Source organism: Coregonus clupeaformis, unplaced genomic scaffold (assembly GCF_020615455.1).
Source record: "Coregonus clupeaformis isolate EN_2021a unplaced genomic scaffold, ASM2061545v1 scaf0358, whole genome shotgun sequence".
NCBI classification, from domain to species: domain Eukaryota; kingdom Metazoa; phylum Chordata; class Actinopteri; order Salmoniformes; family Salmonidae; genus Coregonus; species Coregonus clupeaformis.
The window spans coordinates 173987-195875 of NW_025533813.1; the positions used below are offsets into that span (position 1 = coordinate 173987).

The 21889-nt window shown below is 43.7% G+C and overlaps 1 protein-coding gene across 1 annotated transcript; it reads right to left on the reverse strand.

Annotated features, from left to right (window-relative positions):
* Positions 1-713: 713 nt before the first annotated feature.
* On the reverse strand, positions 714-18155 carry LOC123484559 (zinc finger protein 271-like). The gene is made up of 3 exons (XM_045215043.1): positions 17749-18155; positions 6551-6716; positions 714-3046 (listed from the first exon to the last, which is right to left on the reverse strand). The coding sequence occupies exons 1-3, from the start codon at positions 17755-17757 to the stop codon at positions 714-716; spliced, it is 2508 nt and encodes an 835-aa protein (XP_045070978.1). The 5' UTR covers positions 17758-18155.
* Positions 18156-21889: the final 3734 nt, after the last annotated feature.

Below are 21889 nucleotides of genomic sequence, written 5' to 3' on the forward strand. Positions count from 1 at the left end.
GAGCACACTTAATATACAATAAGGAAAGTTGAAAGATATTCCTATTAAAATACGTTAAAATAAATGCAACAACCTAATTTGACCACTCTAATAGGCTATTGGCTTCTGTACTTCCGTATGCACCATCACCTACACTAAAACCTGGTGAAGGGATTTACAATAAATATGTGAACATATCTTAGGAGAAAACTAATTATACAAGAGGCCTATGCTCCTTATAAAAAATAGATTATTATTATAGATTTAAAAAACAGAATTCATGTGATAATTAGCCGTTGTTGAGCAGATAATGGATTGAATTGATTGATCTATTGAATACACATAGTATTGTTGAAACATTATTCTACATTATACAATTATTTAATGGATAATAGGAGTTAATTAAATAAGATACAGCTCTGAATACCCCACACCCCACCACACACATACACACAGCACTCCTACTAAGAGACACTTGATACAAATGGATCCAGAGCTGCATATTATGCTACACAGGTTACCATGGTAATCAGACTTAGAAAACTGTTACATTTTCTATTGAAACTTTATTTAGGGATCTGGAACCGGTGCAGGAGAGGAGGGTGATAAAAGATGACATGTTTGTGCTTTCTGGTGTTTTTTCAGTGACCCTGAATGAGCAAAGATCTTTCCACATAGACAGGAGTAAGGTTTCTCTCCAGTGTGTGTGAGCTGGTGTGTAGTCAGGGTGAAATCTATCCACATCTATGTTGGTGTGTTGTCAGGTCTCCTGAATTCCTGAAACTCTTCCCACACTGATCACAGCTATAAGGCTTCTCTCCTGTGTGTATGCGTTGGTGTGCAGTCAGGGATCCTGAATGATTGAAGCTCTTCCCACACTGAACACAGCTATAAGGCTTCTCTCCTGTGTGTATGCGTTGGTGTGTAGTCAGTTCTCCTGAACGATTGAAGCTCTTCCCACACTGATCACAGCTATAAGGCTTCTCTCCTGTGTGTATGCGTTTGTGTATAGTCAGGGCTCCTGATTGATTGAAGCTCTTCCCACACTGAACACAGCTATAAGGCTTCTCTCCTGTGTGTATGCGTTGGTGTTTAATCAGGGATCCTGAATGACTGAAGCTCTTCCCACACTGATCACAGTTATAAGGCTTCTCTCCTGTGTGTATGCGTTGGTGTGTAGTCAGGGATCCTGAATGATTGAAGCTCTTCCCACACTGATCACAGCTATAAGGCTTCTCTCCTGTGTGTATGCATTGGTGTATATTCAGGTGTACTGATTGATTGAAACTCTTCCCACACTGATCACAGTTATAAGGCTTCTCTCCTGTGTGTATGTATTGGTGTGTAGTCAGGGATCCAGAATGATTGAAGCGCTTCCCACACTGATCACAGCTATAAGGCTTCTCTCCTGTGTGTATGCGTTTGTGTATAGTCAGGGCTCCTGATTGATTGAAGCTCTTCCCACACTGATCACAGTTATATGGCTTCTCTCCTGTGTGTATGCGTTGGTGTGTAGTCAGGTACAGTGAACGATTGAAGCTCTTCCCACACTGATCACAGCTATAAGGCTTCTCTCCTGTGTGTATGCGTTGGTGTGTAGTCAGGGATAGTGAACGATTGAAGCTCTTCCCACACTGAACACAGCTATAAGGCTTCTCTCCTGTGTGTATGCGTTGGTGTGCAGTCAGGGATCCTGAATGTTTGAAGCTCTTCCCACAATGATCACAGCTATACGGCTTCTCTCCTGTGTGTATGCGTTGGTGTGTAGTCAGGTCTCCTGAACGATTGAAGCTCTTCCCACACTGATCACAGCTATAAGGCTTCTCTCCTGTATGTATGCGCTGGTGTACAGTCAGGTTTCCTGATTTCCTGAAGCCCTTCCCACACTGATCACAGCTATAAGGCTTCTCTCCTGTGTGAATGAGTTGGTGTGTAGTCAGGGATCCTGATTGAGTGAAGCTCTTTCCACACTGATCACAGCTATAAGGCTTCTCTTCTGGGTGTATGCGTTGGTGTGTAATCAGGGATCCTGAATGGTTGAAGCTCTTCCCACACTGATCACAGCTATAAGGCTTCTCTCCTGTGTGTATGCGCTGGTGTGTAATCAGGGATCCTGATTGATTGAAGCTCTTCCCACACTGATCACAGCTATAAGGCTTCTCTCCTGTGTGTATGCGTTGGTGTATAATCAGGTTTCCTGAATGATGGAAGCTCTTCCCACACTGATCACAGCTATAAGGCTTCTCTCCTGTGTGTATGCGCTGGTGTGTCGTCAGGGATCCTGAACAATTGAAGCTCTTCCCACACTGATCACAGCGATAAGGCTTCTCTCCTGTGTGTATGCGTTGGTGTGTTCTCAGGGCTCCTGATTGATTGAAGCTCTTCCCACACTGATCACAGCTATAAGGCTTCTCTCCTGTGTGTATGCGTTGGTGTGTAATCAGGGATCCTGAATGATTGAAGCTCTTCCCACACTGATCACAGCTATAAGGTTTATTTTCTGTGTGTGTGAGTTGGTGTGTAGTCAGGTGTCCTGAGTTCCTGAAGCTCTTCCCACACTGATCACAGCTATAAGGCTTCTCTCCTGTGTGTATGCGTTGGTGTATAATCAGGTTTCCTGAATGATGGAAGCTCTTCCCACACTGATCACAGCTATAAGGCTTCTCTCCTGTGTGTATGCGCTGGTGTGTCGTCAGGGATCCTGAACAATTGAAGCTCTTCCCACACTGATCACAGCGATAAGGCTTCTCTCCTGTGTGTATGCGTTGGTGTGTTCTCAGGGCTCCTGATTGATTGAAGCTCTTCCCACACTGATCACAGCTATAAGGCTTCTCTCCTGTGTGAATCCGCTCGTGAATCATCAATTCCGTCTGTTTAGAAAAACTCTTCCCACAGCCAGAGCAGCGGTGGGGAGGTTTCTTCCCTATACGTCTCTGCTTGTGTTTAGTGAGACGTTCTGATCTGGAGTGACTCTTCTGGAGAGACGTCTTGTCAGAATCATGTTGTTGTTGAGCCTCCCGAGATGATAAGCCCTTCCCACTGAGAGAGCAATGGTTAGGGCTGTCCCCTGTGAAACAAAGATAATGAATAGCATGGACATCTGAAATCAGGCTACTTGATGGGACTTTGATAAATGCTGAAAATTGCCAATCAAAATAAACGTACTACCACAGCGACCACATTATTTTTGAGAAGCATATTTGTTTCCGAATTCGGACATGTCAACTATTTATAAGATGCATACTTTCACTTTTTCCAAACTCACTGCACTCGTGCTAGCACATGCACAGATTAAATATGCCTACATGAATCTGATTAAGGCGTTTACGTGTCCTAATAATTCTAAAGATTGCTCAGAAAACCAGGTGTTTTTAACAGCGTTGCTTGGATTGTCACCTTAAGCCAATTAAGATAAGCAGAGTAAGGTGTTTACATGACTAATAACATACTCAGCCTACTGCCATAACTAGTTTAATGTCCAATTATGAGTGTGCATGTAAACATACTCATTGTTGCTTTGACAGTCATTTCTGAAGATTATTATGAATGTGATTAATAATGAATTTACATCTGTCCCTCATTTTAAAGGTCAACCCCGTTACATGAACTGAACTCTCGTTTTAATATGTTGAAATTATTCCTTAAAAAATATGTTTGCAAAATAAACATTGAACATCTAATAGTCAAATCATAGAGTAAAAGCAGGTCAGCTGGTCCTAATCTTTGTCAATTTTATTCTGTTTTGTGGTGGAAAACTGTGCAAGTAAACCCTTTCACCCATACATAGACAATCTAGAAATGTTTTAACAAGTAAAACATTTTTGGAAGATTGCATTCAAAACAACCTTCCATTCCCTCTGTCACAAGCGGTTTTATGGCTGATTTAAAGGACTATTTCACCCATGTAATGCACTGGCTTTGTTGTTTTCAGCAGTCCCCTGTTACGTTCAACCATGTCACTTTATTTGGCACATAGCACTTAGTATAGTAATAGTTTTATTCAATGTCTTGAGATTGGAAAACATGTTTATGAAGTTGAACATGTGCTATTTATGGCCAAATGTTAATTAGGTGAACAACATTTGTATTTCTTTTACCATTTTACACTTTAAAAAATGGGTGGAACGACCCAGATATTTTCATCAATATATACAGTGGGGGAAAAAAGTATTTAGTCAGCCACCAATTGTGCAAGTTCTCCCACTTAAAAAGATGAGAGAGGCCTGTAATTTTTTTGCAGAAAATCACATTGTAGGATTTTTTATGAATTTATTTGCAAATTATGGTGGAAAATAAGTATTTGGTCACCTACAAACAAGCAAGATTTCTGGCTCTCACAGACCTGTAACTTCTTCTTTAAGAGGCTCCTCTGTCCTCCACTCGTTACCTGTATTAATGGCACCTGTTTGAACTTGTTATCAGTATAAAAGACACCTGTCCACAACCTCAAACAGTCACACTCCAAATTCCACTATGGCCAAGACCAAAGAGCTGTCAAAGGACACCAGAAACAAAATTGTAGACCTGCACCAGGCTGGGAAGACTGAATCTGCAATAGGTAAGCAGCTTGGTTTGAAGAAATCAACTGTTGGAGCAAATATTAGGAAATGGAAGACATACAAGACCACTGATAATCTCCCTCGATCTGGGGCTCCACTTAAGATCTCACCCTGTGGGGGTCAAAATGATCACAAGAACGGTGAGCAAAAATCCCAGAACCACACGGGGGGACCTAGTGAATGACCTGCAGAGAGCTGGGACCAAAGTAACAAAGCCTACCATCAGTAACACACTACGCCGCCAGGGACTCAAATCCTGCAGTGCCAGACGTGTCCCCCTGCTTAAGCCAGTACATGTCCAGGCCCGTCTGAAGTTTGCTAGAGTGCATTTGGATGATCCAGAAGAGGATTGGGAGAATGTCATATGGTCAGATGAAACCAAAATATAACTTTTTGGTAAAAACTAAACTCGTCGTGTTTGGAGGACAAAGAATGCTGAGTTGCATCCAAAGAACACCATACCTACTGTGAAGCATGGGGGTGGAAACATCATGCTTTGGGGCTGTTTTTCTGCAAAGGGACCAGGACGACTGATCCGTGTAAAGGAAAGAATGAATGGGACCATGTATCGTGAGATTTTGAGTGAAAACCTCCTTCCATCAGCAAGGGCATTGAAGATGAAACGTGGCTGGGTCTTTCAGCATGACAATGATCCCAAACACACCGCCCGGGCAACGAAGGAGTGGCTTCGTAAGAAGCATTTCAAGGTCCTGGAATGGCCTAGCCAGTCTCCCGATCTCAACCCAATAGAACATCTTTGGAGGGAGTTGAAAGTCCGTGTTGCCCAGCGACAGCCCCAAAACATCACTGCTCTAGAGGAGATCTGCATGGAGGAATGGGCCAAAATATCAGCAACAGTGTGTGAAAACCTTGTGAAGACTTACAGAAAACATTTGACCTGTGTCATTGCCAACAAAGGGTATATAACAAAGTATTGAGAAACATTTGTTATTGACCAAATACTTATTTTCGACCATAATTTGCAAATAAGCTCATTAAAAATCCTACAATGTGATTTTCTGGATTTGTTTTTCTCATTTTGTCTGTCATAGTTGACGTGTACCTATGATGAAAATTACAGGCCTCTCATCTTTTTAAGTGGGAGAACAACACAATCAAATCAAATCAAATTTTATTGGTCACATGCGCCGAATACAACAGGTGCAGACATTACAGTGAAATGCTTCCTTACAGCCCTTAACCAACAGTGCATTTATTTTAAACAAAAAAAGTAAGGATAAAACAACAACAAAAAAGTGTTGAGAAAAAAAGAGCAGAAGTAAAAATAAAGTGACAGTAGGGAGGCTATATATACAGGGGGGTACCGTTGCAGAGTCAATGTGCGGGGGCACCGGCTAGTTGAGGTAGTTGAGGTAGTATGTACATGTGGGTAGAGTTAAAGTGACTATGCATAAATACTTAGCAGAGTAGCAGCAGCGTAAAAAGGATGGGGTGGGGGGGCAGTGCAAATAGTCCGGGTAGCCATGATTAGCTGTTCAGGAGTCTTATGGCTTGGGGGTAGAAGCTGTTGAGAAGTCTTTTGGACCTAGACTTGGCACTCCGGTACCGCTTGCCGTGCGGTAGCAGAGAGAACAGTCTATGACTAGGGTGGCTGACTAAATACTTTTTTTCCCCACTGTATATTAAACCCTATAATGTAATTAATCAATGAATGACTAAAGCGCATAAAGATGGCAGACTTCTGATATGAAGTCATTGTTTTAGCACGAGTTTTGAAACTACGGTGCGCGACATTGTTCAATGTGGCAATAAATCAACACAATCTACTTTTTCGGTTTTTCAAACTGCTGTTGTCTTGAAGCTAAAATTGGGATCATGTTTACTGTGCTAATGACTAAACCAAAAAAACAGTAAAGGAGAGCAATGTACAATACAGTGAATTTAGCAAAATTAGGAATTTGTGGTAAGTACATGCGGGCCGCCATCTTTATGCACCTCCACTATTGTTACAGAAGCAGACTGTAGTGTAATCTACACACCATGGTTCTTACTTAATGAAATCAAATCTCCATCTTCCTTCTCTTCTCCTCCTCCTCTCTCACTTCCACTCTGCCCCGGTGTTTTCCTGCAGTCGACCAGACCCAGCAGTAAAGTGGTACCGGGAGGTGTTTGACCTGGGGACTCCTGGAGGTTGGAGGGGAACGGGCTACCTTTGTCCTGTTGGCCACAATAAACATTAAACAGTTTATCATTAAACCAAATATTTGATTAATTTAGTCTACACCTCTGATTGATTTGGGTGCATCCCTAGAATATCAAATTTTTCCTAAAATGTTCAATCGTTCACTACTTCCCACAAATCTAATAGCATTGGGTTGGTGGAGGCATGGGCTAGTCAGAGTTTCCACCATATTTCTTATACCAGTCATTTCCTTTCAAAACAGAGAGGAAGAGGCGACTTGTGGCTTATTTGATCGAATATAGGTTTCATAATGATTAGGTTGTTATGAGTGTACTGATAAAAGTAGGTCACGTGACATGCTGGAAACTTAACCCCCCCCCCAAAAAAAAATGTAATTTGAAACCTAACCTTAACCACACACCACAGTTCTAACCTTATGCCTGACCCTAACTTAAAATAAAAAAAGCACATTTTTGTTTTCATGAATTTCTACGATATACATTTTTGACTTTGTGTTTGTGGTAACTAGTGGAAACCGTTGTGCCTGTTGTTCACATGCGTGTCTGCCCTCTCATTGGCTAGAATGGTCCCACCTGATCTTGCCTCCTCCCAACTGCCTTTCATTTTTTAAGACATATATTTCATTGCCGTTACATATTAGAAAGCAATTAATTATTGGAACATGGGTTGTCTCACCCCACAAAAGGGGTTCTACAGAAAAGTTGGGAGCATGAACGTAGACAGAATAAAACCTTTAGATGGGTGGGTGATAAGCAGGCGAGGCAGATGGGATTGTATGGCAGGGACTTTAGCCCCACGGTACCTATCCCTGTGAGTCCACCATGGCTACTCCCACCTCCAGTAGTTGATTTACAAGTGTTGGAGAGAGCACGGAACGACAGGGATGGTGTTGATCCATGAGAGTTCTTTAAAAGGTGCCTGGAAACTGTAAAATCAAAAAAAATTGCCCATATATACAGATGGATCAAAAGACCCAAAGACAGGATCAGCCTTTGTTGAACAGAAAAGTGGGGTGGCTGTCAGGAGACGTATTACATTCCATTTCAAGGTCCTGGAGTGGCCTAGCCAGTCTCCAGATCTCAACCCCATAGAAAATCTTTGGAGGGAGTTGAAAGTCTGTGTTGCCCAGCGACAGCCCCAAAACATCACTGCTCTAGAGGAGATCTGCATGGAGGAATGGGCCAAAATACCAGCAACAGTGTGTGAAAACCTTGTGAAGACTTACAGAAAACGTTTGACCTGTGTCATTGCCAACAAAGGGTATATAACAAAGTATTGAGAAACTTTTGTTATTGACCAAATACTTATTTTCCACCATAATTTGCAAATAAATTCATAAAAATCCTACAATGTGATTTTCTGGATTTTTTTTCTCATTTTGTCTGTCATAGTTGACGTGTACCTATGATGAAAATTACAGGCCTCTCACATCTTTTTAAGTGGGAGAACTTGCACAATTGGTGGCTGACTAAATACTTTTTTCCCCCACTGTATATATTTTAAAGGCCTAGTTTCACCACATTAAAACGAGAGTTCAGTTCATGTAACAGGGTTGTGTTGTGGAAATTCTACCCATTAAGGAGAGATTTTTTTATTTCTTCAAACAATTATACTTTATTTACCAATTAATTACTGCAATAATGGAGCTGGTCGGACATGCACTTCTAAGGTGTACGCCAGAGAGCTGGAATGACACGAGGAGTACAGAAACCTTATCTAGGCAAGTCACCTTATGCAAGCATGTACAAAACTTGTGATCTTGGTGTGTGTATGTGCTGGACAATGAGACGAAACTGGGGTGCAGACTAACTGTGAAAAAGGTTGTCAAAACAACAGGAAATCTCCCCAGACATAGTTCCTCAATAGTAGATTAATGGCCCCTTGACCCGAGCAAGAAAGCGTCTTTCGCTGTCTGCCTAGATGATGTGGGGCTTGACACCCACACACACCAAGTTTGAACCTTTTGCTCAGCAACAGGCCTTAGCCAGGACAACAGCTTTATCATTAGAGCGCAGGATTTAACACTTTGCTCTGGTTTCAGTAGATTGAGAGGAACCGGTTCTTTCCCTTCTGACTAGCAGGAAAGCATAGGTCTCGCCTGTCAGCTCTTGGCTGTGCGCCCAGACATCATGTCCATACTTCCCTAAAACTAGGTTCCTATGCTACACATCCACAGAACAGTTAGAAACAGGCCCATACCCCTGCACACACAATCCCATCTCATATGATCTAGTTATATCAATCATCTCAGAATTAAGGCAGAAGCAATTAAGTTTAAAGAAAAAGCATGATAAAGGTTTAACATTCCCATCACAGTTTACCTTTGATACTACGTGTTACATAGGATTTGAGGATGAGTACATTCCATTTATTTATGTCACTGATGCGTGCCAGTAAGTCTGGGTGCCAAGAATTCTGGGGGGCCACTGCTGTTAATCTTAGAATGAGTACGTGATAGAATGTCCTGACTGGGGTGCAAACTGATACCATCGGGGTTGGGAGTGACACCCAATGATGGTTGGCAACTGTTTGTTAGAACTTGTTTACACTCAAGTATATAAACAGAGATCTCTGGGTCTATCATTCGGACAGCAAGACGCAACTTACTTGTATCTTGTTGTGTTGAATCCGGCACCGTATTATTAAATACCTTGTATCAAATCTCCATCTAAGTGTTTAGTTATATTAGTGCATCCTGAATTCCTTAATACCACAGAAACTCATCATATCAACCTTAAAATGAGGGACAGACGTAAATGAATTACTAATAACATTCATAATAATGTTCAGAAATGACTTTGTCAAAGCAACAAAATAACTAGTGCTTTACAATGAGTATGTTTACATACACACTCATAATTGGACATTAAACTGATTATGGCAGTAGGCTGAGTATGGCATTAGTCATGTAAACACCTTACTCTGCTTATCTTAATTGGCTTAAGGTGACAATCCAAGTAGCAGTTAAAAACACCTGCTTTTCTGAGCAATCTTTAGAATGATTAGGACATGTAAACTCTTTAATCAGAGTTATAGTGGTGTATTTAATCTGTACATGTGCTAGCATTAGCGGCGCAAGCGAACTTCTTTTGATCGAGTGCAGTGAGTTCAGAAAAACTGAAAGTATGCAGCTTAGAAATAGTTCTCACATACAAACTTTATATGTCCGAATTCTGAATTAAATATGCTTCTCAAAAATAATATGCCATTTAGCAGACGCTTTTATCCAAAGCGACTTACAGTCATGCGTGCATAATTATATATTTTTTGTGTATGGGTTGTCCCGGGGATCAAACCCACTACCTTGCCGTTTCTACCAGCTGAGCTACAGAGGACCAGAGGACTTCAACTGTATATGGAGTTACTAAAAGTAAATAACATAATCATTGACATTACAAATAACATGGTCCCTGCGGTAGTACGTTTATTTTGATTGTCAATGTTCTGCATTTATCAAAGTCCCATCAGGTAGCCTGATTTCAGATGTCCATGCTATTCAATATCTTTGTTTCACAGGGGACAGCCCTAACCGTTGCTATCTCAGTGAGAGGGGCTTATCATCTGGGGAGCCTCAACAACAACATGATGCTGACAAGACAGAGAAGAGTCTCCCCAGATCAGAACACCTCAAGAAACACCAGCAGAGACATATAGGGAAGAAACCTCACCACTGCTGCTTTGACTGTGGGAAGGGATTTGCTAAACAGAAGGAATTGATAATTCACCAGCGGATTCACACTGGAGAGAAACCATACTGCTGCTCTCTGTGTGGGAAGCGTTCCGCTGCACCTAAAACCTTAACTCTCAGAGAATTCATACAGGGGAGAAGCCTTACCCCTGCTTTAATTGTGGGAAGAGCTTCAGTCAATCAGGAGCCCTTACTGCACACCAACGCATACACACAGGAGAGAAGCCTTATAGCTGTGATCAGTGTGGGAAGAGCTTCAGGAGGTCAGGACACCTGACTACACACCAACTTATACACAGGAGAGAATACTTATAGCTGTGATCAGTGTGGGAAGAGCTTCAGGAAGTCAGGACACCTGACCACACACCAACGTATACCCACAGGTGAGAACCCTTATAGCTGTGTTCAGTGTGGAAATAGTTTTGCTCGAGATTCCACCCTGACAGCACACCAATGCATACACACTGGAGAGAAGACTTATAGCTGTCTATGTGGAAAGAGCTTTGCTCGTTCAGGGTCACTGATAAAACACCAGAAAGCACAAACCTGTATTCTTTCATCTCCCCCCTCTCAAGCACCGGTTCCAGATCCCTAAATAAACTTTCAAAAGAAAACATTTTGAAAAGAGTCATCTATCTCCCAACAGTTTACTAAGTCTGATTACCATGGTAACCTGTGTAGCATAATATGCAGCTCTGGATCTATATGTATCAAGCATCTCGGAGTAGGAGTGCTGTGTGTGTGTGGTGGGGTGGGGGTGTTCAGAGCTGTATCTAATTTCATTAACTCCTATTATCCATTAAATAATTGTATAATGTTTCAATAATACTAGGTGTGTATTCATGTATTCAACAGATCAATAAATTCAATCCATTATCTGCTCAACAACATCTGCTTATCACTTTAGTTATGTTTTTTTAAATCTATAATAATAATACATTTTTTATAAGGATCATAGGCCTCTTGTATAATTAGTTTGGTCCTAAAAGATGTTCACATATTTCTTGTAAATCCCTTCACCAGGTTTTAGTGTAGCTGATGGGACATACGGAAGTACAGAAGCCATAGGACTATTAGTGTGGTCAAATTATGATGTTGCATTTATTTGTAAATATATTAATTGGGATATCTTTCAACTTTCCTTATTGTATATTAAGTGTGCTCCAACAAGATGTTCACACATTTTCATTGTGAAGCGAAGGATGTGTTGGTTGTTAGGAAGAGGCATCATGGGGGCAGGAAGCCAGCTCTGCCCATCAGTACTTATAGGTCATGTCAACCACAGACCTCACACTCTTCTGTTTTCTCACGACTACTAAGGTCTCCTTCCAAACTTCTCTCTCTTCACTCTGGAAATACACTTGATAATATCTTATACCTTACTATTCCACATTTTATTGGTGATTTGTTAGAAGGAACGAATGCTTGCATGTAAATGTCATTGTAAAACATACATCTGGAATGTGGTTTCATGTTGTCTTGTTTTGTTTTACATTGCTGATTGCATATTCATTAGTTGTATTATGTAGAAGAGACCAGGATTTGATATGAATTAATGTATCCATGTGAATCTTATTGTAAAATGTTTTGTTTTGCATTGTTACTATTGTTATGAGTGGAGATCCCACCTACTGCTACTTTGTAGTTGATTGATGGATTACCTGCCAATCAGATGAGAGCAAAAACTCAACACTATATTTGTTTTGTTCTAGCATGTAATAAGAACATTTAATATATATATTTTTATGTTAATAACATGATACTGAGTTGCAGAAGTCCAGACGGGAGATGAGAAACGCCTGGATTAGGATCTGCTCCGCTTCCTGTGTGAAGTTGGATTGTACTTGTTATGACGAGTTTCTCTGGTATCGAGTACTTCAGGATGTAAGAGAATAGTTGAACACTTTAGATGGAGAGTTGATTCATGTTTATTTGATTGTTACAGTACTGGATTCAATGACAAGCGGTACGGGCGTAGCCTCTTGTCATCTGAATGACTTCCATAGAAAATCCCTCAGTTTATGATGCTCTCCAATCTACTTCTGTCCAACAGTTGCCAACCATTATTGAGTGTCCTACTACAATAGGATCCCCCTACATGGTATCATGTGGCATCCTAGCCAGGCCATTCCATCACGTACTCCTCCTAAGATTAGCAACAGTGGCCCCCAATCTATCTTGGCACACCGACCTTCTGGCCCCCCATCCGTGACCGACACAACACATGGCGTGTCCTTGTCCTCTGTCACTCACATACAGCTCATGATTTTACAGACATTAAGAAATCCTGTATCAAAAGTCGGGCTCCCGAGTGGCGCAGCGATCTAAGGCACTGCATCTCAGTGCTTGAGGTGTCACTACAGACCCCCTGGTTCGATTCCAGGCTGTATCACAACCGGCTGTGATTGGGAGTCCCATAGGGCGGCGCAAAATTGGCCCAGCGTCGTCCGGGTTTGGACGGTGTAGGCCGTCATTGTAAATAAGAATTTGTTCTTAACTGACTTGACTAGTTAAAATAAAGGTAAAATAAAAATATCAGTACTCTATGGAGCGAGTCACTGTTGAATTAATATTATGACCACACTGCTAACCTTATGCTTGACCCTAACATTAAAATCCAAAAAGCACATTTCTGTTTACATGAATTTCTACGATCTATATTTTTGACTTTGTGGTTGTGGTAACGACTGCCTTCCTTTTTTGAAGACATTTATTTTCATTGCCATTACATATTAAAAGGCAATCGCTGGCAAATAATTATTGGGTTAACTTACAGGAACATGGGGTGTGTCACCCCACAAAAAGGGTTCTACAGAAAAGTTGGGAGCATGAACATGGACAGAATAAAACCTTTGGATGGGTGGGTGATAAGCAGGCGAGGCAGATGGGATTGTATGGTAGGGACTTTAGCCCCACGGTACCTATCCCTGTGAGTCCACCATGGCTATTCCCACCTCCAGTAGTTGATTTACAAGTGCTAGAGTGAGTACGGAAAGACAGGGAGGGGGTTGATCCATGCGACTTCTTTAAAAAAACGACTGGAAATGGTAAATCTGTATTTTTTGGACATATATACAGATGGATCAAAAGACCCATGGACAGGTCGGACTGGATCAGCCTTTGTTAAACAGGAAAGTGGGGTGGCTGTCAGGAGACGTATTACATTCTACCTGTCTGTGTACATGGAAGAGCTGATGGCCGTACTGTTGGCCTTGCAGTGGGTGGAGGAAGTCAAGCCAGACAGTAGTTACAGTGGGGAGAACAAGTATTTGATACACTGCCGATTTTGCAGGTTTTCCTACTTACAAAGCATGTAGAGGTCTGTAATTTTTATCATACTGTGAGAGACGGAATCTAAAACAAAAATCCAGAAAATCACATTGTATAATTTTTAAGTAATTAATTTGCATTTTATTGCATGACATAAGTATTTGATCACCTACCAACCAGTAAGAATTCCGGCTCTCACAGACCTGTTAGTTTTTCTTTAAGAAGCCCTCCTGTTCTCCACTCATTACCTGTATTAACTGCACGTGTTTGAACTTGTTACCTGTATAAAAGACACCTGTCCACACACTCAATCAACCTCTCCACAATGGCCAAGACCAGAGAGCTGTGTAAGGGATAAATTTGTAGACCTGCACAAGGCTGTGATGGGCTACAGGACAATAGGCAAGCAGCTTGGTGAGAAGGCAACAACTGTTGGCGCAATTATTAGAAAATGGAAGAAGTTCAAGATGACGGTCAATCACCCTCGGTCTGGGGCTCCATGCAAGATCTCACCTCGTGGGGCATCAATGATCATGAGGAAGGTGAGGGATCAGCCCAGAACTACACGGCAGGACCTGGTCAATGACCTGAAAAGAGCTGGGACCACAGTCTCAAAGAAAACAATTTGTAACACACTACGCCGTCATGGATTAAAATCCTGCAGCGCACGCAAGGTCCCCCTGCTCAAGCCAGCGCATGTCCAGGCCCGTCTGAAGTTTGCCAATGACCATCTGGATGATCCAGAGGAGGAATGGGAGAAGGTCATGTGGTCTGATGAGACAAAAATATAGCTTTTTGGTCTAAACTCCACTCGCCGTGTTTGGAGGAAGAAGAAGGATGAGTACAACCCCAAGAACACCATCCCAACCGTGAAGCATGGAGGTGGAAACATCATTCTTTGGGGATGCTTTTCTGCAAAGAGGACAGGACGACTGCACCGTATTGAGGGGAGGATGGATGGGGCCATGTATCGCGAGATCTTGGCCAACAACCTCCTTCCCTCAGTAAGAGCATTGAAGATGGGTCGTGGCTGGGTCTTCCAGCATGACAACGACCCGAAACACACAGCCAGGGCAACTAAGGAGTGGCTCCGTAAGAAGCATCTCAAGGTCCTGGAGTGGCCTAGCCAGTCTCCAGACCTGAACCCAATAGAAAATCTTTGGAGGGAGCTGAAAGTCCGTATTGCCCAGCGACAGCCCCGAAACCTGAAGGATCTGGAGAAGGTCTGTATGGAGGAGTGGGCCAAAATCCCTGCTACAGTGTGTGCAAACCTGGTCAAGACCTACAGGAAACGTATGATCTCTGTAATTGCAAACAAAGGTTTCTGTACCAAATATTAAGTTCTGCTTTTCTGATGTATCAAATACTTACAGTGGGGTAAAAAAGTATTTAGTCAGCCACCAATTGTGCAAGTTCTCCCACTTAAAAAGATGAGAGAGGCCTGTAATTTTCATCATAGGTACACGTCAACTATGACAGACAAATTGAGAGAAAAAAATCCAGAAAATCACATTGTAGGATTTTTAATGAATTTATTTGCAAATGATGGTGGAAAATAAGTATTTGGTCACCTACAAACAAGCAAGATTTCTGGCTCTCACAGACCTGTAACTTCTTCTTTAAGAGGCTCCTCTGTCCTCCACTCGTTACCTGTATTAATGGCACCTGTTTGAACTTGTAATCAGTATAAAAGACACCTGTCCACAACCTCAAACAGTCACACTCCAAACTCCACTATGGCCAAGACCAAAGAGCTGTCAAAGGACACCAGAAACAAAATTGTAGACCTGCACCAGGCTGGGAAGACTGAATCTGCAATAGGTAAATCTGCAATTTGAATCTGCAGTTTTTGTGTTTTTCCTCTCCTTCTGCCCTAATCACAGGTGTCCTGTATGTTCCTGATTGGTGGTCGTTGGGGTGTCTGCTGATTGCTAAGGTGGACCAATCAGTGAACATTCCTCTGCATTGCACCACCTGTTTCTGGTTTTTCAATCACACATCCCATTGTTTAAAAGCCGGTCAGTTGTGTTTGTTAGGAGAGACTATTTCCTTATGTGAGTATGGATACTGTGGTGTTTTGTGTACTCACTCATTTGCTGGTTACTCTGTTTGGTAACTTTGTTTCTGGGAAAAGGGGAATTTAAGCAAGTTGCCCTTGGGTGTACATTACCCGTAGGAAGAAAACTGTCTAAAAACACTAGTTAGACCTGAGCGGACCACCCACTGTATTTTTGTATGATTAGCAGTAGCTTAGCGGTTCTTGAGGCAGGCAAGATCAGTTTAGTTTTTTTTTACACTATTGTTTCATTTCTTGGGTCCTGCTCAGCCCTTTTTCCCAAACCTTTACCGTGTGTTCAAAAATAAACCTTTTATGTTTGACGGTAGTTTATGGTTGTCGTGTAGTTTTAGTTTTCACTGTTCCATGTCACGCTTCTAATTCGCATGAATTATGTTACGGGTCTCATGTCCATCCACCCTAGACGTTTAAAGCCACGGGGTTCGTAACAGACCAAATACTTATTTTCCACCATAATTTGCAAATAAATTCATTAAAAATCTTACAATGTGATTTTCTGGAAAAAAAATTCTCATTTTGTCTGTCATAGTTGACGTGTACCTATGATAAATTACAGGCCTCTCATCTTTTTAAGTGGGAGAACTTGAAAAATTGGTGGCTGACTAAATACTTTTTTTCCCCACTGTATGTCATGCAATAAAATGAAAATCAATTACTTAAAAATCATACAATGTGATTTTCTGGATTTTTTTATAAAAATTACAGACCTCTACATGCTTTGTAAGTAGGAAAACCTGCCAAATCGTCAGTGTATCAAATACTTGTTCTCCCCACTGTATATGTTCTGACTCATGTACTGTGTTGATAAGCCTGCAATCATTTAGCTCACATAGCAGACAAGGCCTGCTATATGAGGGAATTTAAATTCATGCCCAGATGAGACAGCTGGGTGTCCATATAAGCTTTGCTTGGGTCCCGGCCCATGTGGGGGTGAAAGGGAATGAGGAAGTAGATATGCTAGCTAAACAGGCCCTTAGGATACAGGAGGTAGAGGTGCCAATGAGCAAGGCAGAGACTAAGGGAATGATATGGGCAGCGGTGGTGCAGAGATGGCAGGAACAGTGAAAGTGACACTAAGGGCAGGCATCTATTCATTGTTTACATTTTAGTCATTTAGCAGGCAATGTTATCTAGAGCGACTTACGGGAGCAATTAGGGTTAAGTTACTCAAAGGCACATTGATAGATTTTTCACCTAGTCGGCTCGGGTTACTGGCCCAACGCTCTAAACCGCTAGGCTACCTGCCGCCCCTATTCCAGGTACAGAGTAAAGTTGGGGAGGATGGTAGGAATGGACAGAAGAGAGAAGGCCATCCTTACAAGGCTAAGGGTGGGACACAGCCAGCTGAATAAGTCATTAAATGTGATAGGAAATCATCCAACAGGAATGTGTGATTACTGCCAGGAAACAGAGACAGTGGAGCATGTACTGATACAGTGTGGGCAGTATGATAGGGAAAGAGAGAGACTGATACAGTATGAGGGAGAAGGGGGTACAGGAATTGAGTTTGATGAGCATACTGAGTAGAACATCGTTACATACAGTCTCAAATATTTATATTTTTAAAGAGAAACGGGGATGTCATATAGGATTTTGTTCCTCGATCCCTGTCGCTGGCCCACACTCCAGTACAGTAGGTGGCATAATGCACCATAACGTTGGATGACAACCGCCGATAAACCCCACAGAAGATGTATTTTCATTGTGAGTGGCCACTTCCGAGTATCTGGTCATATAAAGGATAATCTGATTTTCAAATCAGTGGAGGTGAACAAGTGAACACTTTGGGAGGAAGGAGAGAGCATTAAGTTCTAGACACAGATTCCTACGCATGATATAGTAGTAGGTTACCTTGCTGAAGGAAAACAAATCCCAAGTTTTACAGTCTTTTTATTTTTTTTGTCCAGCCATTAACACGGAACAGAGGAATGTGGAGGTTCAAATATGAGAAAAACTAGGCATAGACATTTTATACAGCAGGCCTATACTGTTAGAAGGAAACCAGACTTACCGGATCCATTGGGGAATCCACATTTTCTTCAGCGTTTTTTCATCAGACATTCTGGCTCACACTGGCCATGCAGTAGCAAAATACACAGCTATCTCGATTTAAGAGCTCATTGCAGAGATATTAGAGAAAGGAGGATCTAGGAATCTCATTCGGCAATGAATGGAGGAACGTATAACGCCTCACCCAGTAGACTGTCGGACATTCGCGTTCACGTTGTCATGTTGGGTCACGCGGGTGCCAAACGAATCGTCACGCAATCCCTTCTCAGAGTCTGGGTATGAGTCTAGAAACCTGCATCTTTTCCTCCACACTAGATAATGTCACGATTCCAAAGCTATACGATATTACAGAGAACAAGTAAATTATCTCACATATCGGAAAATATTTGCAATGACAAACTCGTCTCCTTCTTCTTCTTCTTCAGTGGACATTAATGGTGGTTGGCATCCAATATCTTGCTTTACTGCCCCCAGCTGGACTATAGTATAAATACATGATTCTTTAGGGCCAGGCAGAAATTAACGCAATTACTGTATTTCCCGGGGGATTGCGTCATGCTTTTTCAAATTCAGTCAGGGGGAGAGTTTAGTTTTTTTTTTATTCCAGGGGAGGGTCATGTAATTTGTAATTGATTAAATGTCAGTATTTGTCACCGTTTTGGAAATTACGTTTTGAATTACCATCTTACAACTCTCTCTCTCTCTCAATTAAATTCAAGGGGCTTTATTGGCATGGGAAACATATGTTAACATTGCCAAAGCAAGTGAAATAGATAATTAACTAAAGTGAAATAAACAACAAAAATTAACAGTAAACACTCACAAAAGTTCAAAAAGATTAAAGATATTTCAAATGTCATATGTATATATACAGTGTTGTAACGATGTGCAAATGGTTAAAGCACAAAAGGGAAAATAAATAAACATAAATATGGGTTCTATATCGTGGAGCTCCGCCCCATAGGGGAGCTCTGCTCCTATTGGTTTACCCACTGTCCTAAGGCAGCATCAGCCTGAGACAAAATTATGCACACACCTGCAGCCAATAGGAGTACAGGTGTCCCTATAAGAGGGAATGCCTCCCCTCAATCAGCCCTCCCTTTATCTTCAGTGACTGGACTGGACTGAAGAAGCCACGAAGAGACGAAACGTCGTAGATTTCCAGTTCATCGACGTCGTCCTACAATGAGCACACCAGGAGATTTTCCACCCACAAAAGCTATTTTCAGAGCTCAATGCCGATGCTTCTCCATGGAGGCTGTGGACTCCCACGACTTATGTTTCGTGTGTTTGGGTTCACAGCACGCCAAGGAGGGCATCAGCAATCCCCCTAATTGCGCCTCCTGCGCCCTCCTTTCTTTAAAGGAGAGGAAGCAGCGCTGGCTGTTTTTTAGGGAGGATTTTCCTCTAGAGGACGTGCTGTCGGTGCTAGCCTCTGCTTCAGAGGCATCATCAGATGGCGCCGACTCAGGAGATTATGGGGAGGAGGCGGATATTCCGATGGAACAATACGACCCTCTGACCCACACGTTCAAGCCCCCCTTTCCCTGGGAGAGTGAGAGGGCTTGCAGTTCCCTAGGCGATGACGACACGGGCTCTGAGAGATCAGAAGCCCTGTCCTTCGCTGCAGCCTCTGCGTTCGGATTTTCCCGGACTCATTGAGAGGGCTGCCCGATGTTTGGAAATAGCGCTGCCCCCTATTCCCTCTGCACCGGAGGTGGATATGATGGAGGGCGGCCCCTATTCCCGGCCAAGGAGAGCGGCAGAGCCATTGGCTCCAGCAATGCCCTCACTGGCAAAATACGTTGAGGGCTCATGGGAGGCACCTTTGGCGGCGCGTTCGCCGGCCTAATCGTACCTCCCATTCACCGTCTCTCGTACCGGGTTCGAGTCCCTGGCCCTCTTCTAAGAAAGCCACCTTTGCCCGACGCAGAAGGACCGTCTCACAGCGCAGCTGTTAGAGAAGTCTTTTACGTTGGGAGCCCAAGCTGTAGCAGCAGCTAATAATATTGCCCCCCTAGCGGCCGCTCTGTCCCGTTTAACCACGGGTAAGACCGAGCTGGACTGGGAGGAGGTGGAGGAGGCGTCCAGAATTTCTGGCGCTATTCTCCACCTAACTCAGGCTTCGGCTGTCTGCGTGGGGAGGTCCATGGCCACTTCGGTGGTTGCGGAACGACACCTCTGGTTGTCATTGACGACCATGAAGGAAGCAAACAGGACGTCGCTTTTGAATGCCCCCCTCGCTGACGACGGACTCTTCGGAGTCGCCGTCAAGGAGGCGACGGAGCATTTTCAAAATGCGACGAGGAGAGGAAGCAGCTGGCCAGACACCTGCCACTGGCAGGGAGGTTAGGCCCTGCGCCCCAGAAGCCGTCCACCTCCACCGCCAGAGTAGACAAGGGTCTACTACGTGTCTGGCGCCAGACGGCGGCTACAGGCAGCAGGAGAGCGGGCCCCGCCCCCCCAGCAGCCACGGTGGCCCCGATGACGCAGTCGGCAAGGGAGGTTGTCAAGACGCCGACCTGGCAGCCTAAGGATGGCCACAAGAGACGGCGCACATGACGGGACGTGGGGGAGTGGATAGAAGACGGCGCAACGACAGTGTGGAACGTGCCCGCTATTCCCCCCCACCCTTCGGTTGAGGGGATGGGTGAAAATGTTGTTGTTGATGTGATATGTAATAAAGAGTTGGCTCCACCTGACTTTGTCAAAAAAGAGCCCCTTTTCCATAATACATCCGAGAGCGTTCGCCCTACCTCACTCTCTCTCTCTTACCACTCTGAGTGCCGCTCAGGAGTGTCTCACATAGCAGGCTGCAGCCTCAGTCAGATAATGACAGTATGACGCAACCGCCATTCGGGGATGGCTCAGACTAAGGCCAGTGCAGTTCAGACCCATGCTGTGTTCACGGAGGGCCGGAATACTACGGTTACGGGCGTAACCAACGTATCGGCGCCCCCGTTTCTCTCAGAACGCGCTGATGCTCACCACGCTGAGTGTAGTTCAGCCCACCAAGGGTGCAGAGCTGAGCACACACAGAAGGTGAATGTTAAGAAGGTATCAAGGCGCCGCCTTGGGTTACCTCATTGAGACCTCACATTACAGACTCCTAGGAGTACTGTAGTGAAGGGCACTCATAGCGAACTGCAGTCACAGCCAGATTCTGGAATGATGACGCAATCGCTTTCTGGGGATGGTGCTCTGTCGCAGGCTATAGCCTCGGTCAGTGCAGTTCAGACCCGCGCTGCGTTCACGGAGGGCCGGAATACTACGGTTACGGGTTTAACCAACGTATTGGCGCCCCCGTTTCTCTCAGAACGCGCTGATGTTTCCTCTCCCTTTCACGGGAGGCCCGCCTTGGGCTGTTCCACCACCTCAGTGCTGGGGAACAGCGGCGGCAAGGGCCATCGAGGAATACAGGTCCTTCCTACTGAATGTACCACAGCTTCGCGCTCACGCTTTCTCTGCATTGCTGGGAGTGGCGGCGAAGCTGTACCCTCTCACGCTGGCTACACCAGACGTTGGGTTATGCCATCCAATTCCATCGGACCCCGCCCCCATTCAGGGGAGTGGTGGAGACTGTGATGAAAACGCCCAAAAACGTGGCCGCTCTGGTGTCAGAGATTACGTAACCTTTGGTGAAGGAGGTGGTCACAGTAGTTCCCCAGGAGCAAAGGAACAAAGGGCTATATTCGCCCTACTTCCTGGTGCCCAAAAAGACAGGGGGAATGAGGCCGATATTGGATTCACGCATTCTCAACGAGAGCGTAACCAAACGGCCCTTCCGAATGCTCACGACAAAACGTCTACTGGAATGTGTCCAGAAAGGAGACTTTTGAACAAGCATAGACCTAAAGGACAAGTACTTTCATGTGCCGGTGCAACCGCGTCACAGAAAGTTTCTGCGATTCACCTTTTCAAGGGGTGGCGTACGAATACACGAGGATGCCATTCGGGTACGCCCTGGCACCTCGCACGTTTTCCAAGTGTGTGGAGGCGGCATTGGAACCGTTGCGTCGTCAGGGAATAAGGCTACTAGCCTACCTAGACGACCTACTGGTTCTCGCCCCGTCAGCAGAGCTGGCGTTCACTCACACGACACAGACAGTGATTCATCTCACACGTCTGGGGTTCGCTGTAAA

What these genes read in the sequence shown, in the direction of transcription:
- LOC123484559 (XM_045215043.1), bottom strand. An exon ending in TGGAGATTTGATTTCATTAA is followed by an intron (nt 3,047 to 6,550) that starts GTAAGAACCATG and finishes TTTGTTTCACAG; the next exon opens with GGGACAGCCCTAACCATTGC.